This window comes from Coregonus clupeaformis, chromosome 2 (assembly GCF_020615455.1).
Source record: "Coregonus clupeaformis isolate EN_2021a chromosome 2, ASM2061545v1, whole genome shotgun sequence".
In the NCBI taxonomy this organism is placed as follows: Eukaryota; Metazoa; Chordata; class Actinopteri; order Salmoniformes; family Salmonidae; genus Coregonus; species Coregonus clupeaformis.
In genome coordinates this window covers 5,238,602-5,264,192 of record NC_059193.1, presented here as the reverse complement: position 1 = coordinate 5,264,192, position 25,591 = coordinate 5,238,602, and the positions used below count along the sequence as shown (strand labels likewise).

At 44.5% G+C, this 25,591-nt stretch overlaps 1 protein-coding gene across 2 annotated transcripts; it reads left to right on the top strand.

Annotated features, from left to right (window-relative positions):
* Positions 1 to 18,998: 18,998 nt before the first annotated feature.
* Positions 18,999 to 23,239, top strand: LOC121542625 (acidic leucine-rich nuclear phosphoprotein 32 family member E). 2 transcript variants are annotated; one of them, XM_041852061.2, is made up of 7 exons: positions 18,999 to 19,189; positions 20,578 to 20,727; positions 20,971 to 21,093; positions 21,197 to 21,356; positions 21,484 to 21,519; positions 21,639 to 21,760; positions 22,586 to 23,239. In XM_041852061.2, the coding sequence occupies exons 1-7, from the start codon at positions 19,136 to 19,138 to the stop codon at positions 22,709 to 22,711; spliced, it is 771 nt and encodes a 256-aa protein (XP_041707995.1). In that variant the 5' UTR covers positions 18,999 to 19,135; the 3' UTR covers positions 22,712 to 23,239. The 2 variants fall into 2 exon arrangements, with proteins under 2 accessions (XP_041707995.1, XP_041707996.1); XM_041852062.2 differs by lacking the exon at positions 21,484 to 21,519.
* Positions 23,240 to 25,591: the final 2,352 nt, after the last annotated feature.

Below are 25,591 nucleotides of genomic sequence, written 5' to 3'. Positions count from 1 at the left end.
TTTACATTTACATCATTTAGCAGACGCTCTTATCCAGAGCGACTTACAAATTGGTGCATTCAACGTATCATTTGAACTAGCCTATCTGGTTAACTGGCTTACTGAACATTTCGTAATCAAAGGTGGCGTTGTAGTCGTAGTCTGGCGTTTGGGTAGAATAGTCGTCAATTTCCTCCTCAAAGTCCTCTTGGTTTGCTGTGGAAGAAGGGAAGAGAGTGAAATGCTATTACCAAACACCTGGTCAGCCCTGAAACTAAAAGCCATCTATATCACACCTCATATCCCATCATGTCTTTCACTGAACTACATTCCATGTCATTGATCTCCTCAACATCTCCTATTACAAACATATCAGATACACCCAACATGTGAATTACGTGGTGTGTTATTTGCACGCAAACAAAAGCCCTTGTTCCGTTAAAGGTGGATTCTGAGTTTGGAGAGCCCCACCTCATTTGTTTGGTGTGCCTCAGGGGAGAAATAAACTCTCAGGAGTTACACCTCATCTTCCCTGCCAGGACAAACAGAGACATCTCCTGTGAGTTATGGAGCAGAGACACAGCAGAGGAGAACAATGAAGCCGTATGGAGGCAGGAGGGAGGTCTGGCCCCCAGGGGGATACATCCTGGAGCTGGCAGCAGGACAATACACAGAGGATCTGGAACTCCATCCATCAGAGTCTATACCAGTAGATGACAGCCAAGGGTAAACTGCAGAGCAGTGAACTACACTGTGACACCATGCAGAGCAGACTGGTGTGAAACAATGAGCATCAGGTTTCCCTGGTGGAATCTCCTCGGCTGGTGAAACGAGATGTCACATGTCTTGTGAAATCCTTGGTTGAGCAAGGCCACATGTGAATGGCCGTATGAACGTTTGGATATGTTTTAGAGACAGCGATTTCCTGTCCTATGATTTAGGGCCACATATTGAGCTTGAGATACATCAAACAATTTCTCAATAATTGCAGAGGTAATAAAATGCTCTTGGAGAGTTGGTTGACAAACATGCTCAAGAAATGAGAGGTCGACCGCACAGTATGGCTTTACCACCATCTTATTCAACCACATGGCCTGTATGATAGACTAAACTTCATGAAAAAAGCTTAAATGAACGTAAGAGGAAATGTCTGCCCTTCAGACCTAAAGATCTAATGGTGGGTCATGTGGGGACAGTCCTGATGGGGAATTGAAGGGCAGAAAGGGGGATCTGGCTGCTGCTACTGTACCAATGCCAGACACACACAACATGGACATAGCAAAGAGAGGGGTTTGGCTGAAAGTTAGGGATGGGAACTCTCACAAAATCATATTTGAGGTGTGTGAGGGGGGATATTCCTGACCTCTCTCTCTCTCTTGGTCACAGGTCTCAAACACAATGGCAGGAAGGAACCTTAGTGGGACAAAATAATCATCTTACAATGATTAGACTTTCCAAGTGAGTAACATAAAGGCAACCAGCTCTTTCCAGAAATCTGGAAGTCCCTACACAAATACAAAAGGGAAGTTCCAGCACTCTAATAGTAATAATGATCAAATAAATAACACCTTGCAATGCTATTGATGAGAGTTTCTAATCCAGTCACCAGGTTTCTGGGAAAAGTCCCAAACATTCCTCCAGTGTGCTGCAAGAATGCAAGTATGGATCCATGTCCGTGGAGGCTGCTGAGGGGAGGACGGCTCATAATAATGTCTGGAAAGGAGCAAATGGAATGGCATCAAACACATGGAAACCATGGAAACCATGTGTTTGATACCATTCCACCTATTCCGCTCCAGTCCTCCCCAATTAAGGTGCCACCAACCTCCTTTGATCCATGTACTATTAAACAGTTTTTGCAATATGAAAAAAATAACTCAATGCTTTGTCGCTGTGGGTAAGTTGGTCTTGTTGGTTTTCACTCATCCCGGTAACCTGATGATCAGTTTTGATTTGATAGGAGGAGCCTGTATACTCTTGTCTCGACAACAAGCTGAAACAGCTCACATTGAAAGTCTGCTAACACTTTGGCAGCCGTACCCTACTGGCACTGGAGAGTGTTTACAATTACACTCTCTATGATGAGAGTCAACCACAGGTTCTTCAACAACTTCCCAGAACCACAGACTGCAACATGTCACGTCTTGCATCGGTTTCTGCACTCAGACCATTGGAAGGATGATTTAGGGAAACGCTACTACTCTCCAACTGTAAATCAGGTGACTTCTCCTAATCCGCTGACATGATAAGGAGAAGTGGGTTTTGCTTCTGGTCAAATGGGCTGCTAAAACCCCATGTTCTCCAGAATCCCCTAAAGGTCTTCATCATCACTACTATCACTGTAATCAATAACCTTTGTATTGTCTTATTTGGCTATATGAGGACGGCCTTCAAGAGCTTTATTCACCACTCCCATAGGTAAAGTCTGTGGTGTCTTGAGTTCTCACCACCATCAGAGCTCAGTTGTAATCCACCACTGGCCCATCATCAGTGTAACACCCCACAAGGCTTCAGTTTCTGTCCCTCCGAGAACCTGCTCCAACACATGGAGAAAACATTAGCCCTGCTCTGCTACCCCAATCCTCAGTTTCCTTCCCAAGCTCCTACCCCAATAAATTATCTGGGCTGCTTTGATAAGATCTCCCAGAGTGATGGCCAACCAAAGGACATGCAGAGAGGCACTTGGAGGGAGAATGACAGATGTTCACTGGCCAACTCAGCATGACAACTTAGAAAGGTCATCTTCTAGGCATGCTACATCTTGAATTGGTGTACAGAGAGGCTGACACTCACTGGCTTGAATCCCTCAGGATTTTATTCTATACCACAGCATTACAGTATTTATGTATCAGGGAGTAGTCTGCAATACATTGATCAAATTTGATGCAATACTTAATTTGTAAACATGTTCACTGATAGATAATAATCAAGCACCTACATTTTTTCTAATCTAAATGAAAAACAGAAAAATAAACAATTTCAATGCCCCACATTGTTAGATTCTGTTCATTATATTTCTGTGTTGAGTACATTGAAAGGTGATTTTCCCTTAACTGTATGATCGATGCCAGATACAGGAGGCCAGTCCCTGATGAGCATAGGCACTGTTTGACTCTCTCTGCACTACAACCAAATCAGATAGGGTCTGTTGAAGCCCTGTGCCATGCATTCACTCACTCCAATACTGTCAGATAGTAACTGAGGTTTATAGATATCACCCTTTCTCTCAATCTCCTCTGTGTGCTGGAACATAGTCCAGTCAACTGTAACTGTAAAGCAAAACTCAAACAAAGTAACACAACGAGCGTAACAAAGGCACAGCCTGTACATGACTTGTGTACAAGCAATGAATGACAGTATCAAGGGTATCTGTGGATGATTTGATTCATTTTATTATTATAGTGTCATGCATCTTCAAGATTGCCCAGCCCACATGTATTTTCTGTAGCCAAACCAAATAATCATATATATATATATATCAAATGTATATATAATGAGTATACAAAACATCAAGAACACCTGCTCTTTCCATGACGTAGACTGACCAGGTGAATCAGGGTGAAAGCTATGATCCCTTGTTGATGTCACTTGTTAAATCCACTTCAATCAGTGTAGATGAAGGGGAGGAGACAGGTTAAAGAAGGATTTTTTAGCCTTGAGACAATTGAGATGCATTGTGTATGTCTGCTATTCAGAGGGTGAATGGGAAAGACAAATGGGGTATGGTAGTATGTCCCAGACACACCGGTTTGAGTGTGTAAAGAACTGCAACTCTGCTGGGTTTTCCACGCTCAACAGTTTCCCGTGCATATCAAGAATGGTACACCACCCAAAAGACATCCAGCCAACTTGACACAACTGTGGGAAGCATTGGAGTCAACATGGGCCAGCATCCCTGTGGAACACTTTGGACACCTTGTAGAGTCCATGCCTCGACGAATTGAGGCTGTTCTGAGGGCAAAAGGGGTTGCAACTCAATATTAGAAAGGTGTTCCTAATGTTTTGTACACTCATATATATATACTCTCTATATATATATATATATATATATATATATATATAGTGAGAGTTCAGTGACCAGCCAGAGGAAGACGACACAACAGCACCCTCCTCAGGGGATAGGTACTCAGTGTAAAGCCACTTAACACACAGCTGGGCTCACTAATTGCTTGGTGTCTTCCTCTATATAGGTGTGCCAGGAGAGGAGCTGAGGAAGGATTGGGAGTAGAGACGGGGACCTGTGAGGACGTCGTATTGGCCTACCTCAGAGAAAGCTTCTTCGCCTGGGGCACCTTTCCTCTCTGTTAACCAAGGCAGACTATAGAAAGAGCAAAGCGTTCCTCCTGTAACTGTATGTGTAGACGATAGATAGTCTAAAGACAGGAGTAGCCGTTTGTTGTTTTGCTTTCCCGTTTTGGGCCACTGCCTTTTGGTCAACGGCTTAGTTTGTTTATTTTTTTGTTACGCTGTTGTTTGAGCGTTGGACGTTACCCTGTATTGGAATTATTTTGTCGGGCGAAAAAAATCCTGTTCAGTAACAATACAAAAGAAAAGGAACCAGAACCTGAACTGCCTCTGGTCTGTTAATATCATGCCTCCGGCTGGTGTTCGGGTGCTTCGGACAAGCTGATCCGTTCACTATTTATTTATTTATTTATTTATTAGAGTTTGGGTTTTAGCCATGTCTGAGTCGACCATTTTTCTTTGTAACTAAGGGTTAACTTGTATTTGATCATGTTGACATTGCATCATTACTTATTTATAAATATGTGTTGTACATCAGCTTCCATAAATATGGCATTGAGATCCTTTGTCCAAGGGTAATTTGTGTGTTTTATCCCAATTGAAAACCTTTTTTGTTATTCAGTCTTCTGGCATATTGATAAGGTGGTTCCATAACCTAATAATTTCACCCCTCAGTCTTATTTCACAGGGCTCCTATCCCATGTCTCCTTGAATAGCAAGGCTTGGGGCGGCAAACTTATATACTCTCAGAAAACATCTTATGGCTCTATTCTGAGTGCGGTGGACCTTTGAATGACCCCTGTCCATGTACAGTATCTCTCTCTCAGGACTTGCATCTCCTGCACTCCTGCAGGTTCACTTTGTTTCTTTTCCTTTCATGCTCCATGAGCCGGTGTCTTAGATATGATACAGAATGGCAAGACTAGCAGGTGGACTTCCTCTTGATAAATCATATCGCAGTAGAGATGTTTTCATTTACTTAAATAAAGTGGCTTGTCTACAATGCTTTTTAATATCAAGCGATAGAATTTGTAAGACCTTGACAGACTATAAAACATGCATCACTGCTAAAAGCTATGGTAAGTTATAGCTAGCAAATTGAATAATTCCTCTGGTCTGTCGTCTGGTCTGTTTCTTACAGCAGTATGAATCACCCAACAGAACAGTTAACGACCAGCATGGAACAAAACTCTCACAGCGCTAGAAGCGTGCTTCTCGCAAACTCCACATACTAATAAAGACAAACGTCTGCATCTGACAGACTCCCAGAGACAGCAGCCAAAACAAGACCAACAACAAGAAAGAGTAAGACTAAACAAAGACAAGGTGGTTTGTTGGAGGCCTTCCCCAGGCCTTCCCCAGCATTGTAAGTGTATACTTTGGCTGGATGGGGGAAAAAAGTACATCCACAGAAAAAGCAGCCGGGTGGAGTCCACAGGGGATCCACAGAGCTCCTTGATTATTTTCTCTCTAGAAAAACGTATCAGCTGGTGCCTGAGAAAAGTCATCACTGCCCGCAGTAGGGTTACAACAACACTGTACGTGGCTATTTAAAACTACTCCACAGTGTACTAGATATTGTTTCTAGGAATGCCCAGGGCATAATGCCTCCTCCAAACCATACCCTAACCCTGTCTAACAGTTCAGCCATCCTCACTTTGGGCACCGGCTTCAGATGATAGCAAACATTCCCTCTTGGTGTCCTGTTTAAACACCCCTGCATGGGGTAAGTGGTGCCCTCTTTGATCCACTGTTGATAAATTACCCCGAGGTCCACCAGTGCTCTAGCCATTTCAAAGGTCAGTGAATACTCACCCCAGCACAAGGGTAGCAGCAGCGCCCCGGTCACCCAGAGAGAGAGCAGTCGCCTGTGCATACTGGAAGGGAGACAGACACAGAGTGGGAAGGGAGAGCCGAACGCAGACACTGTGGTTTGTGAGTAGGGGTGTGTCTGATTGTGAGTGTGAGCACGCTGGTGTGGCAGGGAGGGCGGGCTAAAAGAAAGCCAAGAGGGAAGAACTTCATATAGGATATTTTCTCTCAGTCTTCATTTCTTCTTTTTATAGAGGTAAGAGGGAACTAACTAAGAAACTAAACTCCAGCCGACAGATCCTGACATGTGGCTGTTGTGTAATCTACAGTTTGATCTTGACAGGGGACAGTTGATTTGTGCTGTTTGTGTTCTTCTCATCTTTATTAGGGGCCCTCATTGTCTGAAAGCAATGACAGGATTTTGCCAACATGTCAACTTGACTCACATATCATAAGACTAATTATTACTATACTGAAAACTGGAAGTTGATTATCTTGTTTCTTGATTTGTTATGCTGTACGATCACTGTTACAGGCACAGTCAGAAGAGGACTGGCCCACCCTCAGAGCCTGGTTCCTCTCTAGGTGTCTTCCTCGGTTCCTGCCTTTCTAGGGAGTTTTCCCTAGCCACTGTGCTTCTGCATCTGCATTGCTTCCTCTTTGGGGTTTTAGGCTGGGTTTCTGTATAGCACTTTGTGTCAACTGCTGATGTAAAAAGGGCTTTATAAATACATTTGATTGATTACAGAACAACGTAGCCAAGGGCGACATAAGAATTTTGTCTTAAATCTTTGTCTAGAATCTATTCTCTACTGTTTGTCTGGCAGCCTTGCTTTGACGATCCCTTCTGCTGACGAATGGTCAGAAGAGGAGATGGAGAGAACGGTAAAGAGTGATGAGAGGAGGAGATGGAGAGAACGGTAAAGAGTGATGAGAGGAGGAGATGGAGAGAACGGTAAAGAGAGATGAGAGGAGGGGATGGTGAGAACGGTAAAGAGAGATGAGAGGAGGAGATGGAGAGAACGGTAAAGAGTGATGAGAGGAGGGGATGGAGAGAACGGTAAAGAGAGATGAGAGGAGGGGATGGTGAGAACGGTAAAGAGAGATGAGAGGAGGAGATGGTGAGAACGGTAAAGAGAGATGAGAGGAGGGGATGGTGAGAACGGTAAAGAGAGATGAGAGGAGGAGATGGTGAGAACGGTAAAGAGAGATGAGAGGAGGGGATGGTGAGAACGGTAAAGAGAGATGAGAGGAGGAGATGGAGAGAACGGTAAAGAGTGATGAGAGGAGGGGATGGAGAGAACGGTAAAGAGAGATGAGAGGAGGAGATGGAGAGAACGGTAAAGAGAGATGAGAGGAGGGGATGGTGAGAACGGTAAAGAGAGATGAGAGGAGGAGATGGAGAGAACGGTAAAGAGTGATGAGAGGAGGGGATGGAGAGAACGGTAAAGAGAGATGAGAGGAGGAGATGGTGAGAACGGTAAAGAGAGATGAGAGGAGGAGATGGAGAGAACGGTAAAGAGAGATGAGAGGAGGAGATGGAGAGAACGGTAAAGAGAGATGAGGAGATGGAGAGAACGGTAAAGAGAGATGAGAGGAGGAGATGGAGAGAACGGTAAAGAGAGATGAGATGGAGAGAACGGTAAAGAGAGATGAGAGGAGGAGATGGAGAGAACGGTAAAGAGTGATGAGAGGAGGAGATGGAGAGAACGGTAAAGAGAGATGAGAGGAGGAGATGGAGAGAACGGTAAAGAGAGATGAGAGGAGGAGATGGAGAGAACAGTAAAGAAAAAAGCCTTAGGGGGTCGGATCACACTCCTCCCTCCTCCCTCTTCCTCCCCCGCTCTACTCCGTCTTCCTCCCCCGCGCTACTCCCTCTTCCTGGGATTCTGAATAAACAAGGGCAGATATATGGGACAGTACTGTATCCCTAGCTCCCCTAACCTCTCTCTCTACGTCCTAACTAGTCCCAGCTGTTTGCTGGGGGTGTGAGAGCTGGACCGTGGGTGTGGGGAGATGGTCAGGGAGGATGTGCCGGACACATACACTCACACACGCATGCACGCACTCACACACACACACACACTCACACGCACACACACACACAATCAGAATATCCCTCATACGTCATTCCAGGAGAGTCAATGTTCCTAGAAGGGTGAGCATTTCTTCTGTTTTCTTCCCTTTACCTCAAAGCTATAAAAAGTCCATTATTTCACCTGCCTTTACAAGTGGAAACCTGCTACTCATTATGCCGCCTGTCAATCATCATAACCATAGACTGTAAACCATGGGTGGCCCAAGTGACCATGTACCTATATTTACCAGCTTAACAGATTCAATATGAAGGTATTATTCAATCAGGTGTTCATGTGTACCCAAGGGAAAACAGGACAAGGCTTCACATGAGCACATTAATCCCTACCTGCTGCTGGTTCACTCTGTGGTCTTTAAGGGTGTGTGAGTGTCTACTGAAGCCTGTCTGAACATGTTCATATGCCTATTGCCTACCAGTATTGCCTGGGCCAAAAGAGATGCCTTTGAGGAGTAAACTAAACTTCATCCTCCTTGAATATTCTTTTTTTTTGAAGGGCCCTAATGCATTTAGGTAGGTTATAATGCCTTTTCAAGCATTCATTTATAAATGGAAATATCAGCTTCTGTCAATCATAGGTCGTAATAAGATATGCAGTCACTGACACACTAACCTGCAATTACTGTTCATAATGTCATATACCAAGTCCTGTAGGGCCCTGACATGTTTCCTGGTGTTTTACTGTACAGACAGGCTGGAAGTCCTTCCTGCCTGGCCCAGTGAGCCCTCTGCTCTGACACGAAGCAGGCATTTATCTTATGTGGCCCCCCTCTTCTCTCCCTGTCCTCACTGTCCCCATCTGCAGTTGGTCGCTCAGCAGGGACGCAATCCTGGCAATCTTCTCTATCTATCAAGATCTAACTCTCCACAGGGAGGTGGTGGTATGGTTTATCTCTCCACAGGGAGGTGACGGTATGGTTTATCTCTCCACAGGGAGGTGACGGTATGGTTTATCTCTCCACAGGGAGGTGACGGTATGGTTTATCTCTCCACAGGGAGGTGACGGTATGGTTTATCTCTCTACAGGGAGGTGACGGTATGGTTTATCTCTCTACAGGGAGGTGGCGGTATGGTTTATCTCTCCACAAGGAGGTGACGGAATGGTTTATCTCTCCACAGGGAGGTGACGGTATGGTTTATCTCTCTATAGGGAGGTGACGGTATGGTTTATCTCTCTACAGGGAGGTGACGGTATGGTTTATCTCTCTACAGGGAGGTGACGGTATGGTTTATCTCTCTACAGGGAGGTGGCGGTATGGTTTATCTCTCTACAGGGAGGTGACGGTATGGTTTATCGCTCTACAGGGAGGTGACGGTATGGTTTATCTCTCTACAGGGAGGTGACGGTATGGTTTATCACTCTACAGGGAGGTGACGGTATGGTTTATCTCTCTACAAGTAGGTGACGGTATGGTTTATCACTTGATTTGAAAGAATATCTTCATTCCTCTCTCTGCCCTCTACAGCACAGGATGATGAATAAAATATTTGTTTGTACCAATCTATGTTTTTATAACTGGTAAATCCAAGGCCCCAGGGAGAGAAAATCCTTCTAATGCAGTTAGACCATGAACAGATAAGACCACCGGCCGACAACAGTACAAACCAAACAGTGGGGACCCTCATCATGGGAGAAAGACCATGCAGAATGGTATGGTATGACATGAGAGGCTGGTAATCTGAATCCTCACTGTGCCAGCCTAACAGCTAAACAGCAGGCTTAAACCACCAGCATCACCTGCAGCTCTATGACACCTGGGCTGGCCATGCTCCAACTCTACGAGCCACGCTGAAATTTCATCCCCCCAAAACTCCCCACCTACCACTAAAATAATAAGCCACCGAGACGTCATCTCTGCTTATGGATAATTACCATGTGAAAGCTGCCTCACCCAAGACGCTGCCAGTCCTGATGTTTTCACCACACAGACACGTGGTGAAGAAGGCACAACAGCCACTCTTCAACCTCAGGAGGCTGAAGAAATGTGTCCTATCCCCAAAGGCCCTCAGTGTTCTACAGGAGCACAATTAAGAGCGTACTGCCGGGCTGCATCACAGCCTGGTACGGCAACTCCACCAACGCGGACCGCAAGGCGCTACAGAGGGTGGTACGCTCAGCCCAACTCCACCACCGCGGACCGCAAGGCACTACAGAGGGTGGTACGCTCAGCCCAACTCCACCACCGCGGACTGCAAGGCGCTACAGAGGGTGGTACGCTCAGCCCAACTCCACCACCGCGGACCGCAAGGCGCTACAGAGGGTGGTACGCTCAGCCCAACTCCACCACCGCGGACCGCAAGGCGCTACAGAGGGTGGTACGCTCAGCCCAACTCCACCACCGCGGACCGCAAGGCGCTACAGAGGGTGGTACGCTCAGCCCAACTCCACCACCGCGGACCGCAAGGCGCTACAGAGGGTGGTACGCTCAGCCCAACTCCACCACCGCGGACCGCAAGGCGCTACAGAGGGTGGTACGCTCAGCCCAACTCCACCACCGCGGACCGCAAGGCGCTACAGAGGGTGGTACGCTCAGCCCAACTCCACCACCGCGGACCGCAAGGCGCTACAGAGGGTGGTACGCTCAGCCCAACTCCACCACCGCGGACCGCAAGGCGCTACAGAGGGTGGTACGCTCAGCCCAACTCCACCACCGCGGACCGCAAGGCGCTACAGAGGGTGGTACGCTCAGCCCAACTCCACCACCGCGGACCGCAAGGCGCTACAGAGGGTGGTACGCTCAGCCCAACTCCACCACCGCGGACCGCAAGGCGCTACAGAGGGTGGTACGCTCAGCCCAACTCCACCACCGCGGACCGCAAGGCGCTACAGAGGGTGGTACGCTCAGCCCAACTCCACCACCGCGGACCGCAAGGCGCTACAGAGGGTGGTACGCTCAGCCCAACTCCACCACCGCGGACCGCAAGGCGCTACAGAGGGTGGTACGCTCAGCCCAACTCCACCACCGCGGACCGCAAGGCGCTACAGAGGGTGGTACGCTCAGCCCAACTCCACCACCGCGGACCGCAAGGCGCTACAGAGGGTGGTGCACTCAGCCCAACTCCCCATTGGGTGCAGACTGCCTGCCCTCCAGGACACCTACAACACCAGGTGTCGCAGGAAGGCCAAGAAGATCCTCTGGGACCTCAGCCACCTTAGCCATGGCCTGTTCTCCCTGCTTCCATCACTCAGACGCGGGCAGTATAGGAGCATCATGGCAAAAACGGTCAGACTGGCCAATAGCTTCTACCCCCAGACCATCAGGCTGCTGAATAGCCACCACTAGGCAGCTACCTGTGACTACTAAATGTATCTAATCTAACATCTGTGTGTAGCTGCTGAGGGGAAAGCCTCATGGGTGCTCTGTCTATCAGCACCGGTGACACTGCTGCCATCGTGGAAGGTATAAAGGGTAGCTGAGGAGAATTCGGTGACCCGGGGATGTCAAGGCTGGGTTGCAAAACTGGGGCCAACCGTTTCCAGTAAGGAGTGATGACCCCAGAGTTACTGTCTCAACTTGTCTGTGTTTTTCTGCATTATCTTGTTGTGTTTTTAACACAAGGCACATTGATAACAAAAAAGAAAACTGTACAAAATGTATCCATTTGAAGCCCTGGGTTTAACAGAATATACTGTATATGGTTCTTATTATTTGCAACATTCATTCCACCCTCAAAATGTGCAGGTTGGCATTTATTGTCATGAATCTTGCCCTGGAGGCAGCTCTGCAGAGTGGTCCCTAGCTAGCACAGCCACAAAGTCATAAAATCTGATTTTAACCCTAACCTTAACCACACTTCTAACACTAATGCCTAACCCTAATCTTAAATTAAGACCAAAAAGCAAATTTTTGTTTCTGTGAATTTTTACAATATAGACAATTTTTGACTTGGCAGCTGGCCCATCTAGCGGAAATTGCTCAGTTCTGTCCCCAGTCAACCTGCTCAAAATGTATTCTTGCAGGCTGAGGCAAATTTGGTATGATCTCATTCAAATAATGTGGACAGTTGGTATTTCATGGGTTTGGTTAGAGATAATAAAGTCTCTAACCAAGTCATAACAGAGAGAAATACAGTATGACCAGATATGAGTCATTCACTTGCTGAGTGGAAAACTGCTCATCAAGCCTAAGTAATGTTTAAAGGTTAATTTCTGAACTGTGTTCCCTCTTTCTCTTTCTCTTTCTCACACTCTCTTTCTTTTGTTATCTCCAAGACAACCTTACTATTGTGATGAAGATCTGTCACGAGATCGTTGAAGCGGGAACGGTGAACGATGGCATGAAGGGAAACTCCAGCCAGCCAAGCGATCATTGGGTAAACACAGGTAAGTTGAGGACACATCATCTCTCCTCTTTCTCTATGTCTCAAAAACAATTGATAGATACTGATACACAGAACACAAATGGGTACATTTAAAGACAAAACGACTTTCCTTTTGTTACACATGTGGACAGGGTCTGGATTATGTTATTACTTCAGTGCCCCTCCTGCCACTCCTGTCTCATTCCATGCCATGTTCTGTGTCACTGGATTATCGGTAGGCTTTTTGTGATAAGGGTCTTAACCCGCTTGACCAGAGACAGTCTTTGGTTGTTATCAGACCCATCACTGACCGTAGAGTTCTCTCTGGTTTATCAATGGATCTCTATTTGACAAGCCTCAGCCAAACAGGCAACATGGTTTTGTTCTTCAAACTGGGCTCTGTCTCGACAAGTCTTTGAAGTCACTGTCTACAAAGAGGGCCAGTACTGGCATTACGGGGCTAGTTGTTGGGGAATATGAGTCATTGAAGGCAGATTAATCTATGCCAACACAGTGTTAGCTAGGCCTGCGGCTATGGTGAGGAATCGGTCATGCCATGCAATATGAAAGACCTTATTGACAAACTGATGGTGGGGGGGACTGATATGGTAGACTAAATCATTTAGAATCTGTCATATGGAATTTTCCCAACTTGAGACCGTTCATTGACTACCCTATGAAACAGTATTTCTTTAGTGCTTTCTGACTTGGCAGAGGGACAATAGTGCATTCATGATTATTTTGATATCCATACAGGACATCTCTTAGTGCAGTATAGAATCTGAAATATAACAGGAAGTACAAAACTGCTCCATCCCAAACCACCTTATGATGGAATATTGGTCTTCATATTTGTATTAACCTTTTCATATTTTTATTATGTTTGCTTCTTAAATTACTCATAGTATTGTATGTTTTTATGACGTTGTATTTAATTGTTTATTTATTTAACCTTTATTTAACTAGGCAAGTCAGTTAAGAACAAATTCTTATTTACAATGACAGCCAACCAAAAGGCCTCCTGCGGGGACGGGGGATTAAAAATAAAAATATAGGACAAAACACACATCACGACAAGAGAGACACCACAACACTACATAAAGAGAGACCTAAGTCAACAACACAACATGGCAGCAACACATGATAACAACATGTAAGCAACACAACATGGCAGCAGCACAACATGGTAGCAGCCCAAAACATGGTACAAACATTATTGGCCACAGACAACAGCACAAAGGGCAAGACGGTAAAGAAAACAATACATCACGCACAATACATCACGTTGTATGTTTGAATGTTGTACATTTTATAAATTGTGTTCATGCAGGGCTCCCTTGAAAAAGAGGCCTTGGTCTCGATAAAATAAAGGGTAAATAAAATCTACAGCATTTTTACTACTTGGATTTGCACTTTTGAGAGAATTATGGACTTCCCCGTTTCAAACACCTGCGAGCCAACATACTCCCACATTACCGCTAATATCCAACTCCCTAAATCCCCACCCTACTAAACACACACATCCCTGGACAAGGAGTGCCCTAAATGCTTGAATCAAAGAGCGCTAACCTGTCAGCAGAAACATTCACACCAGTCCCCCAATGAGACATCTATTAGTATGATTTGGTCCTCTGTAGCACAGCTGGTAGAGCACGGCGCTTGTAACGCCAAGGTATTGGTTTCGATCCCCGGGACCACCCATACACAAAAAAATAATGTATGCACGCATGACTGTAAGTCGCTTTGGATAAAAGCGTCTGCTAAATGGCATATTATATTATTATGATTTACTTGAGGCAGACTTGTTCCACAGTCCTGGAAATCTTTCTGTCCCAGGGCCTTTGCTTTTCATCTCTCTCTCTCTCTCTCTCTCTCTCTCTCTCTCTCTCTCTCTCTCTCTCTCTCTCTCTCTCTCTCTCTCTCTCTCTCTCTCTCTCTCTCTTCACTGTCTCTGTTCAGCATCTAGCAAATGAATAATGATAATGCAGCCTAATGAATAATGATAATGCCACCTAATGGGAACAGGGGGAACATTACTGGCTCCATGTTGATAAATGAACACACATCACACTAAAATACACAGCATCAACTACCACATCCCATAGATTTATTATCTCAATCACAGTGGAGGCTGCTGAGGGGAGGACGGCTCATAACAATGGCTGCAACGGAGCAAATGGAATGGTATCAAACATGGTTCATACCATTCCATTCACTCCCTTACACTCCATTCCAGACATTATTATGAGCCGTCCTCCCCTCAGCAGCCTCCACTGGTATTGGATGATATCGCTAGGGTCAGTTGCCGTCTTCAGCAGCTCCTGTGGACAGCTCTATGATTAGGGGGCTCTTGACTGAGTGTACAAAACATTAGGAACATGTTGACTCCAATGCTTCCCACAGATGTGTCAAGTTGGCTGTATGTCCTTTGGGTGATGGACCATTCTTGATACACACGGGAAACTATTGAGTGTGAAAAACCCTGCAGCGTTGCAGTTCTTGACACACTCAATCCGGTGCGCCTGGCACCTACTACCGTACCCCGTTCAAAAACTTGTTTCGTACACAGTGTAGACAGTCTTATTCCCTTAGCCTCAGCCCTTGCTTGAAGCATGGCTGGGTTTTGTTACCTTCACTCCCTAATAGACCAGTTGATGTGGGAAATGTTGACCCATCTGGTCCGGCGTCTGAGCCCTGAGAATGCCTCCCCTCAGATGCATGTCTATATTAATGCACAGTGACGTGAGTATTTATTTTCCCATTAACTGCAATTCCAAAGACACATGCCTTTGAAAATGTAGCTCTTTCTATGTAATATTTTTGTACTGTGGACTCTGAGCCCAAGATTTGGGGTAAAACACTCAAAGCCACGCAAGGCTTTGTAGGTTTCGGAATCTGCCGTCTATAGCAAGTATGCACACAAACGGTGCTCAAACATGCACTGTGTGTTCAATGTTTATCTTGGGCTCAGAGTCCACAGTACAAAAATAATAATATTATCTGCGATCACATAGGAGGAGTTCAATTTTCAAAGGCATGTGTCTTTGGAATTGCAGTGCAATGTCTCTCCTTCTGTTGTCTTTCTGTTGACAAAGCTGTTTGTTCCGCCAGTAAACCATGAGCAGTGTGTTCAGCACCCTCTAAACGAGACGGTCCATGAAAGCCCCTGCAGACACTGCAATACACATCTGGAAGGAGTCACACTGATGGAAATTAGCTGGGGGTCAAAGGGCAGGGGTCATGGCATAAATGACTGACACCCAGGTGCTGGGAAACAGTCTCTATTGGAGGAGTAAAACAAGCCATCAATTGAGTAGGAAAATGTGTGTGTGAGTGTGTGTGTGCGTGTGCTTATTGCATTACTCTGATGGTGTTAACAAAGTTCTGACTTCAGCTATTCATTCATTTCCTAATGGCTGCTATGTGTTACAAAGGAGGGGTGATAAAGTATATTCCAGAAGTGATCTGGATACAGCACTGTATTCACTGTGGCATTAACCAGGGCACTCCAGCCCAAAGACAGTGAGATTCCCCTTTCTAATGTGATTCAACGGCCTATCATTACATCGTCAGGCGACGCCATAGGAAGTAGGAAGTGAGGTTCCCATGACCTATCGTTGACCCTTTGTGGAGAATTAGGACTAAGGCAGAGTCATAAATGGGAGATGGTGTCCCAGTCTGTAAGCTATTTTAAAGTGCTGTGAACACAAGGCCGTAAATGTATATAGAAATAGTTCAAAACGCAAAGCATGTCAAAAGTGAGACGTCTGAGAAAAAAACGAAAAAACCCGCACACTGCTCTTGCTAGTATCACTGCTCTTTATTAAGCTTTACATATCAGAGCTCTGACGAAGGCCTTGAGGCCGATACGTAAACCTTAATAAAGAGCAGTGATACTAGTAAGAGCAGTGTGAGGGTTTCTTCTTTTTTCTCATTTTATTCAACTGTTACCAGGCACCTGCCACAAAGATAGCTCAGATGTGCGAGTGCCTTTTTGAATTTTGAAAAGTGAGACATCGAAACTCACTAACAGCTGTAGCCCCAAACCGATTTTTGGGAGATGAATCAAATGTTAGGCCGTCTGAGCTTCCATCTGATTCATCCGATTAATATAACCTTTTCAGCAAGTTCGTCTGAGTGGAAAAAAGAGTAAGCAGAGGCCTCTAGAGGCAAGCCATTGAGCTCAAGGTCGGCACACCATGACCGTCAGGCAGTTTAGTCCATCAGCCCATTACATTGTGTTGCCTGACATCTAGTGAGCATCATTGATACTACAACCCAAACACAGTACAACACATCATCAAATAGAGATTAATGGAGTAAAATTGAGTAAAATGGAATTCATATTATCTTCACACAAAGTATACGGTAGCAGTATTGATATAATGAAGAGATGACATACCTCATCTAGTAAATTGTGTAGCTATAATCTATATGCATAGGTTCCTACTAGGAACTAGGCTAGTGTTGAAATGGGGTGGGGGCGTCACAGAGAACTATGAAGGAAGATAGTGAAGCGCAATAGACACTTTTGCCACACTGGAGGGAAATCAGATCTTCAGCATAATAAGCCTAGTTTTAGCCTGGGTTCCCGTCTGTTTGTGCCAACATGCCACACCTTTCAGTTGCCACTCATCGTCATACATGACAGAATGGAGTAGGTAATAGCCCACACAGATCTGGGACCAGGCTAGCCTGGGTTGCCCAGCCTAGAATGAAATGACTTTGTTTTTAAATATGGGTTGATTACTTAGTTTTTAATTACATTTTTGATTTATATTAGCCATTTAGCAGACGCTTTTATCCAAAGTGAGTTACAGTATGCATTCATTTTTTACATATGTTTGGTTCCGGGAATCGAACCACCATGCTCTACCAACTGAGCCACAGAGGACCACATTTAAAAAAAATTAAATACTTGAAAATAATTGTCTATTCTTACTAGCACTGACTTTGCTGATAGCTGCTTTATCAAGAAAAGTTTTACTTGCAATGACTTTGATGTGTGGTTGTCTTACCTACCTTGACCTGACTGTAAAGTCGCTCTGGATAAGAGTGTCTGCTAACTTAACAAAATGCAAATGTATTTTATATTGAACATTACAAAGTGTCAAAATGTGGATTATACATTACATTTATTATAGTATATAACCAATTGGGAAGGTGCTATTTAACACATACGACTGGGAAAATCTATACTGAACAAAAATATAATGTTTCATGAGCTCAAATAAAAGATCCCAGAATTTTCCCATACGCACAAAAAGCTTATTTCTCTCAAATTTGTACACAAATTTGTTTACATCCCTGTTAGTGAACATTTCTCCTTTGCCAAGATAATCAATCCACCTGACAGGTGTGGCATATCAAGAAGCTGGTTAAACAGCATGATCATTACACAGGTCTAAAATGTGCAGTTTTGTCACACAACACAATGCCACAGATGTCTCAAGTTTTGAGGGAGAGTGCAATCGGCATGCTGACTGCAGGAATGTCCAGCAGAGCTGTTGCCAGAGAATTTAATGTTAATTTCTCTAAAAAAACGTATTCTGATTGTCTGGGCCTGGCTCCCCAGGCCCACCCATGGCTGCACCCCTGCCTAATGTATTTATTTAAATTGACTGATTTCCTTATATGAACTGTAACTCAGTAAAATCATTGAAATTATTGCATGTTGTGTTTATATTTTCGTTCAGAATACTTGAACACCCCTCCATCTGGTAATTAGTGAAAACTCCTATATCATCCATGAGAGGCAACTTCTCCCACATGCTGACCTTTGACATCACCAGCATTTTCGGCAGTTTAATGCAACATCAAAAAAATATTATTTATAAAAAGCAATCTAATATGGTTTTTGAACACAATAATTTGTTTGCGAGCATGATAGCTGTCTCCTGAGTGGCGCAGTGGTCTAAGCCGGCCGCGACCGGGAGACTAATGGGCGGCGCACAATTGGCCCAGCGTCATCCAGGGTAGGGGAGGGAATGGCCGGCAGGGATGTAGCTCAGTTGATAGAGCATGGCGTTTGCAACGCCAGGGTTGTGGGTTCGTTTCCCACGGGGGGGCAGTATAAAAAGATATGTATTCACTAACTGTAAGTCGCTCTGGATAAGAGCGTCTGCTAAATGACTAAAAATGTAAAATGTCTGTACTTTTAGTTTATGTTTGACGCAGCTTGTTTGCTATTAGCCAATCGGCGTTTCTCAACAAGTTAAAAATCACGTGAATGCATCCAACTAGTATTTATTACTTCTCAACTAGAAATACCACCTTCCTCACTTGGTTATGAACACAGCATTACATCAACTGTCGATCCTTGATAATGGCGCCAATGAGAACAAAGAGGGGGAGTATCCTAAGTTTAAAAGTGGGGTATTAATCATCTCATTGGTTGACCTGTATTTAATGACCACGCAATCCTGACCAATTACAACTACGACCAAGCCATATTATGTAAATTTGGGTTGTCCCTGTTGAATGGCGCAATAGCTGGCCAATAGTATGATTAAAAACAGAGAGACTTAATATTTATGTCAAAGAAGGCGTGTCTTAGAAAGGGGGTTGGGTGCGAGGTAACATGGTGGTTTAGTTATCGCCTATCAGCCATAGACAGAAGAAGGTTGGAGTGACTGAGAGCTTGAGTGTTCGGCTTTTTATTTTCAGTTTTCCTTTGTTTTTTAGCTTTCGTTTGTCTTCAAAATGGAGATGGAGAAGAGGATCAGTTTGGAGTTGAGGAATAAGACCCCAGCCGAGGTATAGTATTATGTATTTATTTATTTATTTCCGAATGCATTTTGTGAAGGATGACGACTCAACCATGGATGCGAAATGACGATGCTCGATACTCTTTAGCTAGCTACGTTATAGTATATAACTGGCGTGCCAACAAAATATCTGATAATAAATCACATATGGGTGGTTACTACAAAGAGGATGCGATAGAAATCGATTCTGACTAAAATGGGATCAGACTTTTGATGGTGGCGCGACTTGCTCTGGCTGAGTTAGCGCTACCAAGGGCATCAGCTAGCTAGCTACATGTAGCTAGCGCCAATGCTGGCTAGCTAGAATCCTAACCAGTATTTAGTTAATGGAGTTCATGTTTTCCCAACCCAAATAATGGCGATGTTAAGAATTAGCAAACACTATTGGTAGCCACCATGGACTGTAGTAGCCTAGCTAGTTAGCCAGCAATGCCCTCTCATAAATTATCCCGGACCCTGGACTTGCTAGCGTAGAGCCGACCAGCTCCATGAGTTGTTTTGAAGAACACAATAATAATAATATAATATGCGATTTAGCAGACGCTTTTATCCAAAGCGACTTAGTCATGCGTGCATACATTTTTTTCCGGGGATCGAACCCACTATTTTTTTCCGGGGATCGAACCCACTACCTTGGCGTTACAAGCGCCGTGCTCTACCAGCTGAGCTACAGAGGACCACGGAGTTGTTTGCGCATACTGAATCAAACTGGCTTGTGTGAAAGTAGTGTTTACTTGGTATTTTGAACAGCGAGCTAACTGAATTTGCGTTCTCCGCAAATACAAGGTTATCAATCACATAGCTAGTTACAATATGCGCCCGCGTGGCGTTTTGCAAGATAAAGTTGTGCCGAATGCCGCCCATCGTTGTGCGGATAATAACTATGTAGCCTGGTGTTATTCAACACTTCTTCGTGGATCAAATGTTGCATCGGTCGATACGAAGTGCTATGAAAGTGTTGGCCAATTGCTGCACGCTGGGCCGTTGACTTTGGAAGGGATATGAATAGCACATGATACATTTAAACCTCAAAAATAAATGTTACTTTATGGCTAGCTAACTAGGTCCGCTAGTGTTACTTTGTAGTTAGATATCGTTGCTTGCTGTAGTTCGCGCAGTAACAATTAATGACTATTCTCTGACTGGGGATAGTGACCTCGCGCACTCTATGATCATGAGCTAACTTTAGTATGATGAGGTGGAGTAAAAAGAAGGATGTTGACATTCTCAAGCGTAGTTCAAAACTAATACTAGTATGCTACGTCCTAAACGGGCATTTATTAATATTCTCTATTTCTTGCCCATTATAGCAACACGTTCATAAAAACAAACTCGGTGATTCTGTATCATTTACCAGTAATTCAAATTGTTCCACAGGTGGCTGAGCTGGTGGTGGACAACTGTCGGTCCAGTGATGGAGAGGTGGAAGGGCTGTCAGATGACTACAAGGAGCTGGAGTTTCTCAGCATGGTCAACGTGGGGCTCACCTCCCTGGCTAAGCTGCCCTCACTGCCCAAACTGCTCAAGGTGAGCAACATCTTCAGTCCATGGCCATATTTTGCCACGGGTCATGGAGAGGTTCAAATGGTTCACCCACAGTTTTGAATATTTAATACAAGTAAAATGTATTAATCAGTGTGTAGCTACATACTATAGTAGTCAGTTGGAGAACGTGTAAGATTTTAAGCCACATTTATTTGTTGACTATGTACTCTATAATACTTGTGAAAATAGTATTTTTTCAGATGAATCACTGTCTGTCCTCTTCAGCTGGAGATCAGTGATAACATGATCGTTGGAGGTCTGGACCAGCTGTCTGAGAAGTGTCCCAACCTGACCTACCTCAACCTGAGCGGGAACAAGATTAAGGAGCTCAGCACTGTGAAGCCTCTGGTAAGGGAACCCCCATAAACACACCTGGTAGACCCAACAAAGTACTGTCCCCTTAATGGATTCCAACCACAATCATTATTACAGCATCACGTTGTGATTGCAGCAAAATCTGAAGAACCTGAAGAGTCTGGACCTGTACAGCTGTGAGATCACCACTCTGGAGGACTACAGGGAGAGTGTCTTTGAGCTGCTGCCACAGGTCACCTTCCTGGACGGGTACGACCACGAAGACAACGAGGTGCCAGACTCAGAGGCTGACGATGGTGAGCAACGACAGGGCTGGGAGGGGACGGACTGGGGAAAGGCTGAGGGCTGGGAGGTAAGACTTGAGACTTGTTCCCTTATCCTAGAGCATTACAAAGAATTAACCCATTGTTGTCCTCTCCACAGATGACAACGAGGGTCTAGACTCAGAGGCTGACGATGGTGAGCAACACAGGGCTGGGAGGGGCCGGACTGAGGAAAGGCGTGGAGGAAAGACTTAAGACGTGTGCCCTCGTCCTAGAGCATTACAAAGAATGAACCCAATGTTGTCCTCCCCACAGATGATGATGACGACCACACAGCCGGCCCCACCAGAGATGGGGACGATGATGAGGATGAGGATGATGAGGGTTCAGAGGGCGAAGAGGTGGGACTGTCCTACCTGATGAAGGATGGCATTCAGGTAATCATTCATCCAAACCCATGTGCAGCTAACAATCCCAGTCCCTTAGAGGATACACACCAGACAGTCCCTTAGAGGATACACACCAGACAGTCCCTTAGAGGATACACACCGGACAGTCCCTTAGAGGATACACACCGGACAGTCCCTTAGAGAATACACACCAGACAGTCCCTTAGAGGATACACACCAGACAGTCCCTTAGAGGATACACACCAGACAGTCCCTTAGAGGATACACACCAGACAGTCCCTTAGAGGATACACACCAGACAGTCCCTTAGAGGATACACACCAGACAGTCCCTTAGAGGATACACACCAGACAGTCCCTTAGAGGATAACACCAGACAGTCCCTTAGAGGATACACACCAGACAGTCCCTTAGAGGATACACACCAGACAGTCCCTTAGAGGATACACACCAGACAGTCCCTTAGAGGATACACACCAGACAGTCCCTTAGAGGATACACACCAGACAGTCCCTTAGAGGATACACACCAGACGTCAATTTACATTTATTTCCTGATTCTACACATTGAAAAGGCGCAGTTCGTTGAAGTTCAGTAAGTGATTACCACCCTTGGCGGCGTTGACAGAAAGCGGATGTTTCAGATTTTCAGGGATAGTATTTAACCTAACTTCCGTTTCCCCTTAAACGGAAGTAGGGACTCCGCTTAGGTGTCTTTCTACACCTGCTACATTAGGTTAGGGGATTACCGCAGCCAACTGCTGCTTTCTATCCTTTGGCATGTTGGGTCTAAAAGGCCTACAGGAAAAGAGAACTCCTAATCATGTTGATTTGAAATGTTCTCTGGCCCTTAGGATGAGGAAGATGATGATGACTATGTTGAAGAGGAGGAGGAAGAGGATGGAGTAGGAGTCCAGGGAGAGAAACGGAAGAGGGACACAGAGGACGAGGGAGATGACAGCGATGGAGATGCCGACTAACCCCTCTCCCCTCCTGCCACAGAGCATGGGATCAGAACTAAGCTAGAAGAACAGGAAATCGTTTTGGATTTTTTATTTTTGTATACCATAGATATTACTGTAGAAGCTAAGTGTTTCATTTGTTTTTTTGTACATGTTCCATACAAAAAGGGAAGCAGTTTTGAATTCCATACAAAAAGTGCTTTTGTAACATCACAAATGTGGATGTGGGGTGGGCTATAGCATCCAGACAAGGTGATTTTTAACTCTTGGCAAAATGTTCTGGTTGCATGTAGTGGCACGTTTGGCCCATTTCAAGTCAGTCTGGTTGTGATTGTCTGCTATGCTATGTTCACCCGTTAAAGTCCCCTATTGTAAAGTCTTGCACCCGTCCCATTAGGGGAAAGCGTAGACCCTTGCCAACCTCGTTATTCTCCCAAGACTTTAGTTGTCAAGTGAAAAGCTCAATGTGCTGTCTGGGTTTATATAAGAGGAGGCTGGTGGGAGGAGCTATAGGAAGACATGCTCTTTGGAATGGCTGGAATGGAATCAACGGAACGGTATCAGCCACATCAAACATATGGAAACCACACGTTTGACTCCGTTCCATTCTAGCCTTTACAATGAGCCTGTCCTCACACCAGCCTCCACTGGTTTATATGTAGATGTGTGGCCAACAAGTAATGTTTAACAGTGACCCGGGCAGAAGGGAACCATAGTGAGTCGTTAGCCCTTCCTGTCTGTTCACCTACACCACACACAACCCCATATGTAACCTACCCATGCTGTATTGTAGGGATTGCTAACTGTTTCCTCAGTACTTTGTTTAGGACCTGGGATTTGATACCTTAATAGTTTGTCAGATCGTGTTGTCATCAATTCACTTTTTATTCCACAGTCAAACAGCTGATTTTGTAAGGGTATTTTTTTTTGATGTATTGTGTTAGGGCTCCAGATGACTCTGGGTGATGTAGTTTTCAGGTCTCTCTGGGTAATGTCGTTTTCAGGTCTCTTACTATAGTGCTGATCTTCATCAAGGAAGCCCAAGAGGTGGGTTTAAATAGCTCATTCATAATCAGGCTACGCTGAGTTAATTTTGGACCAGTTTAGTGATATTCTGAAGCTCAGGTGGACCCAATCTCTCAGAAAGACGATAAACGGGAACGCAGTTAATCATCTCAAATCTGTCCAGAATCCAACTTGGTACCCTAAACTTCTGTCATCCCAATGAAAACCCCTTTTTTCCCCCTGTTTAATGGTTTTACTGAGCAAGAATTGTAAACTTGTTTGTATGACGATATGTAAATAGACCTTTGTTTTATCGTACTTTTCTGTGTAGTATTTGCTTATTTTCTTTGTTATTTTTTAAAACATGCAATATCTCTGTCCTTTTTAAGCACAGGTCAGGGTGTAAAGTTTCAGACCCTGACGCTCAACATGGTTTATTTTTTGGCCTCCGCTGTTGACAAAGTCATGGTTTGGAATTTGTTAATTAATCTTCTGAAGTGTTTTTAAATAAAATTAATTCTTACAATATTATTCAACTTTTTTTCCTTTGCGCTATTTAGCAGGCTTAGTACTAAAACATTACCCTCCAGATTAATAACACTGTTTCTGGTCATGGGTCAGTTTTATTCTTATGTCTAATGGATGTGTAACCCATCAGTAGGTCTGAACTCTGAAAAGAGGCCAGTTGAAGATGTTAACCAGATGGTGGCGCTATAGACCATAGTTTAACAAAGAAAGCCCAGTAAACCTCAATCCCATGGCAACATTCAGCTCTCCTACAGTTCATTATGTATTGTGCGGCATCTGGTAGCTGAACAAAACTGAAAAGCCCCAGAACTGACACTAGCCCTAATATTAATCAGGTCATTATAAATGTTTTTGAACTGTCTAAATTTTAGAACTAAAGCGGCAATCAGCATATGAAACTAACAAAGCATTTCCCCGCCCCTGTTTTGGTAAAAAGCTGAAGGATAGGGCTGGAGAAATGTCACCACTAAAATTCATAGCGCTATGGATGCAAGGACCATCCATAATATCTAAATTATAGTTGAGGCTATATAGTATATATTTACTTTGTTTATAAATATTGTAAAACTAGCTATTTTGGGTTCTGCTGTGGTACGACAGTTGATCTAAGCTCATGAGGCATTTTATAAGTTATATTCTTCAAGAATCAATGGGTACATATCAATTTATTTAACAAATAAATATGTATCAGCTAAATAAAAAATGTCCTGAAATTAATATAGGTTATGACTTCGAGACTCCAAAAAGCAGCCGATTATTCCAGGCCCTGAGCCATCGCTGGGCTGCAGCAGCGAAAGATTCAGCAGGCTACTGGCATTACACATCTGGATAAAAGACTACTGTAGCTCTGTTGGCATAACTTTTATAGATAATTCGACAATTTTGGAAACAGAAGTTCTATAGGAATGACGGAGTCCATCCAAGTCATCTTGGTGCCTGGGCCCTGTCCTTGCATTTCAAGGCCGTGTTGAGAATTATTTATCAGTGACCCAAGCCCTGCTCAGATAATCCCTACCATTGTGTTGCTGAGCTGTCGTAGTGATGCTGCAAATGTACATTTTCCCAGGGGTGTTGGCAATCACAGTGTAAGTAACCTAATTTATGTTACTCTAAATTCCTCTGTCAATCCGACAGCAATTGTCAGCAGAAGTCATGTGCCTATGAACCTGAGTTATGCTGTTAGCACTGAGACGTTTTGCCCTAGTAGGAAGCCAACTGTAAGCAGTTCACCCTGCACTATCAGTTCTAATATAAATATTGCTGTCATGTCTACCTCTGATAAGCCTCCCTGTAAAGCAATAAAAACAATCAAGAATCCCAGAAAATCGCTAAAAATTGCCCACATTAACATATGTATGCTAAGAA

What these genes read in the sequence shown, in the direction of transcription:
- LOC121542625 (XM_041852061.2), top strand. Translation starts at nt 19,136, where the DNA reads ATGGAGATGGAGAAGAGGATCAGTTTGGAGTTGAGGAATAAGACCCCA. An exon ending in GGAATAAGACCCCAGCCGAG is followed by an intron (nt 19,190 to 20,577) that starts GTATAGTATTAT and finishes ATTGTTCCACAG; the next exon opens with GTGGCTGAGCTGGTGGTGGA. An exon ending in AGACTCAGAGGCTGACGATG is followed by an intron (nt 21,520 to 21,638) that starts GTGAGCAACACA and finishes TCCTCCCCACAG; the next exon opens with ATGATGATGACGACCACACA.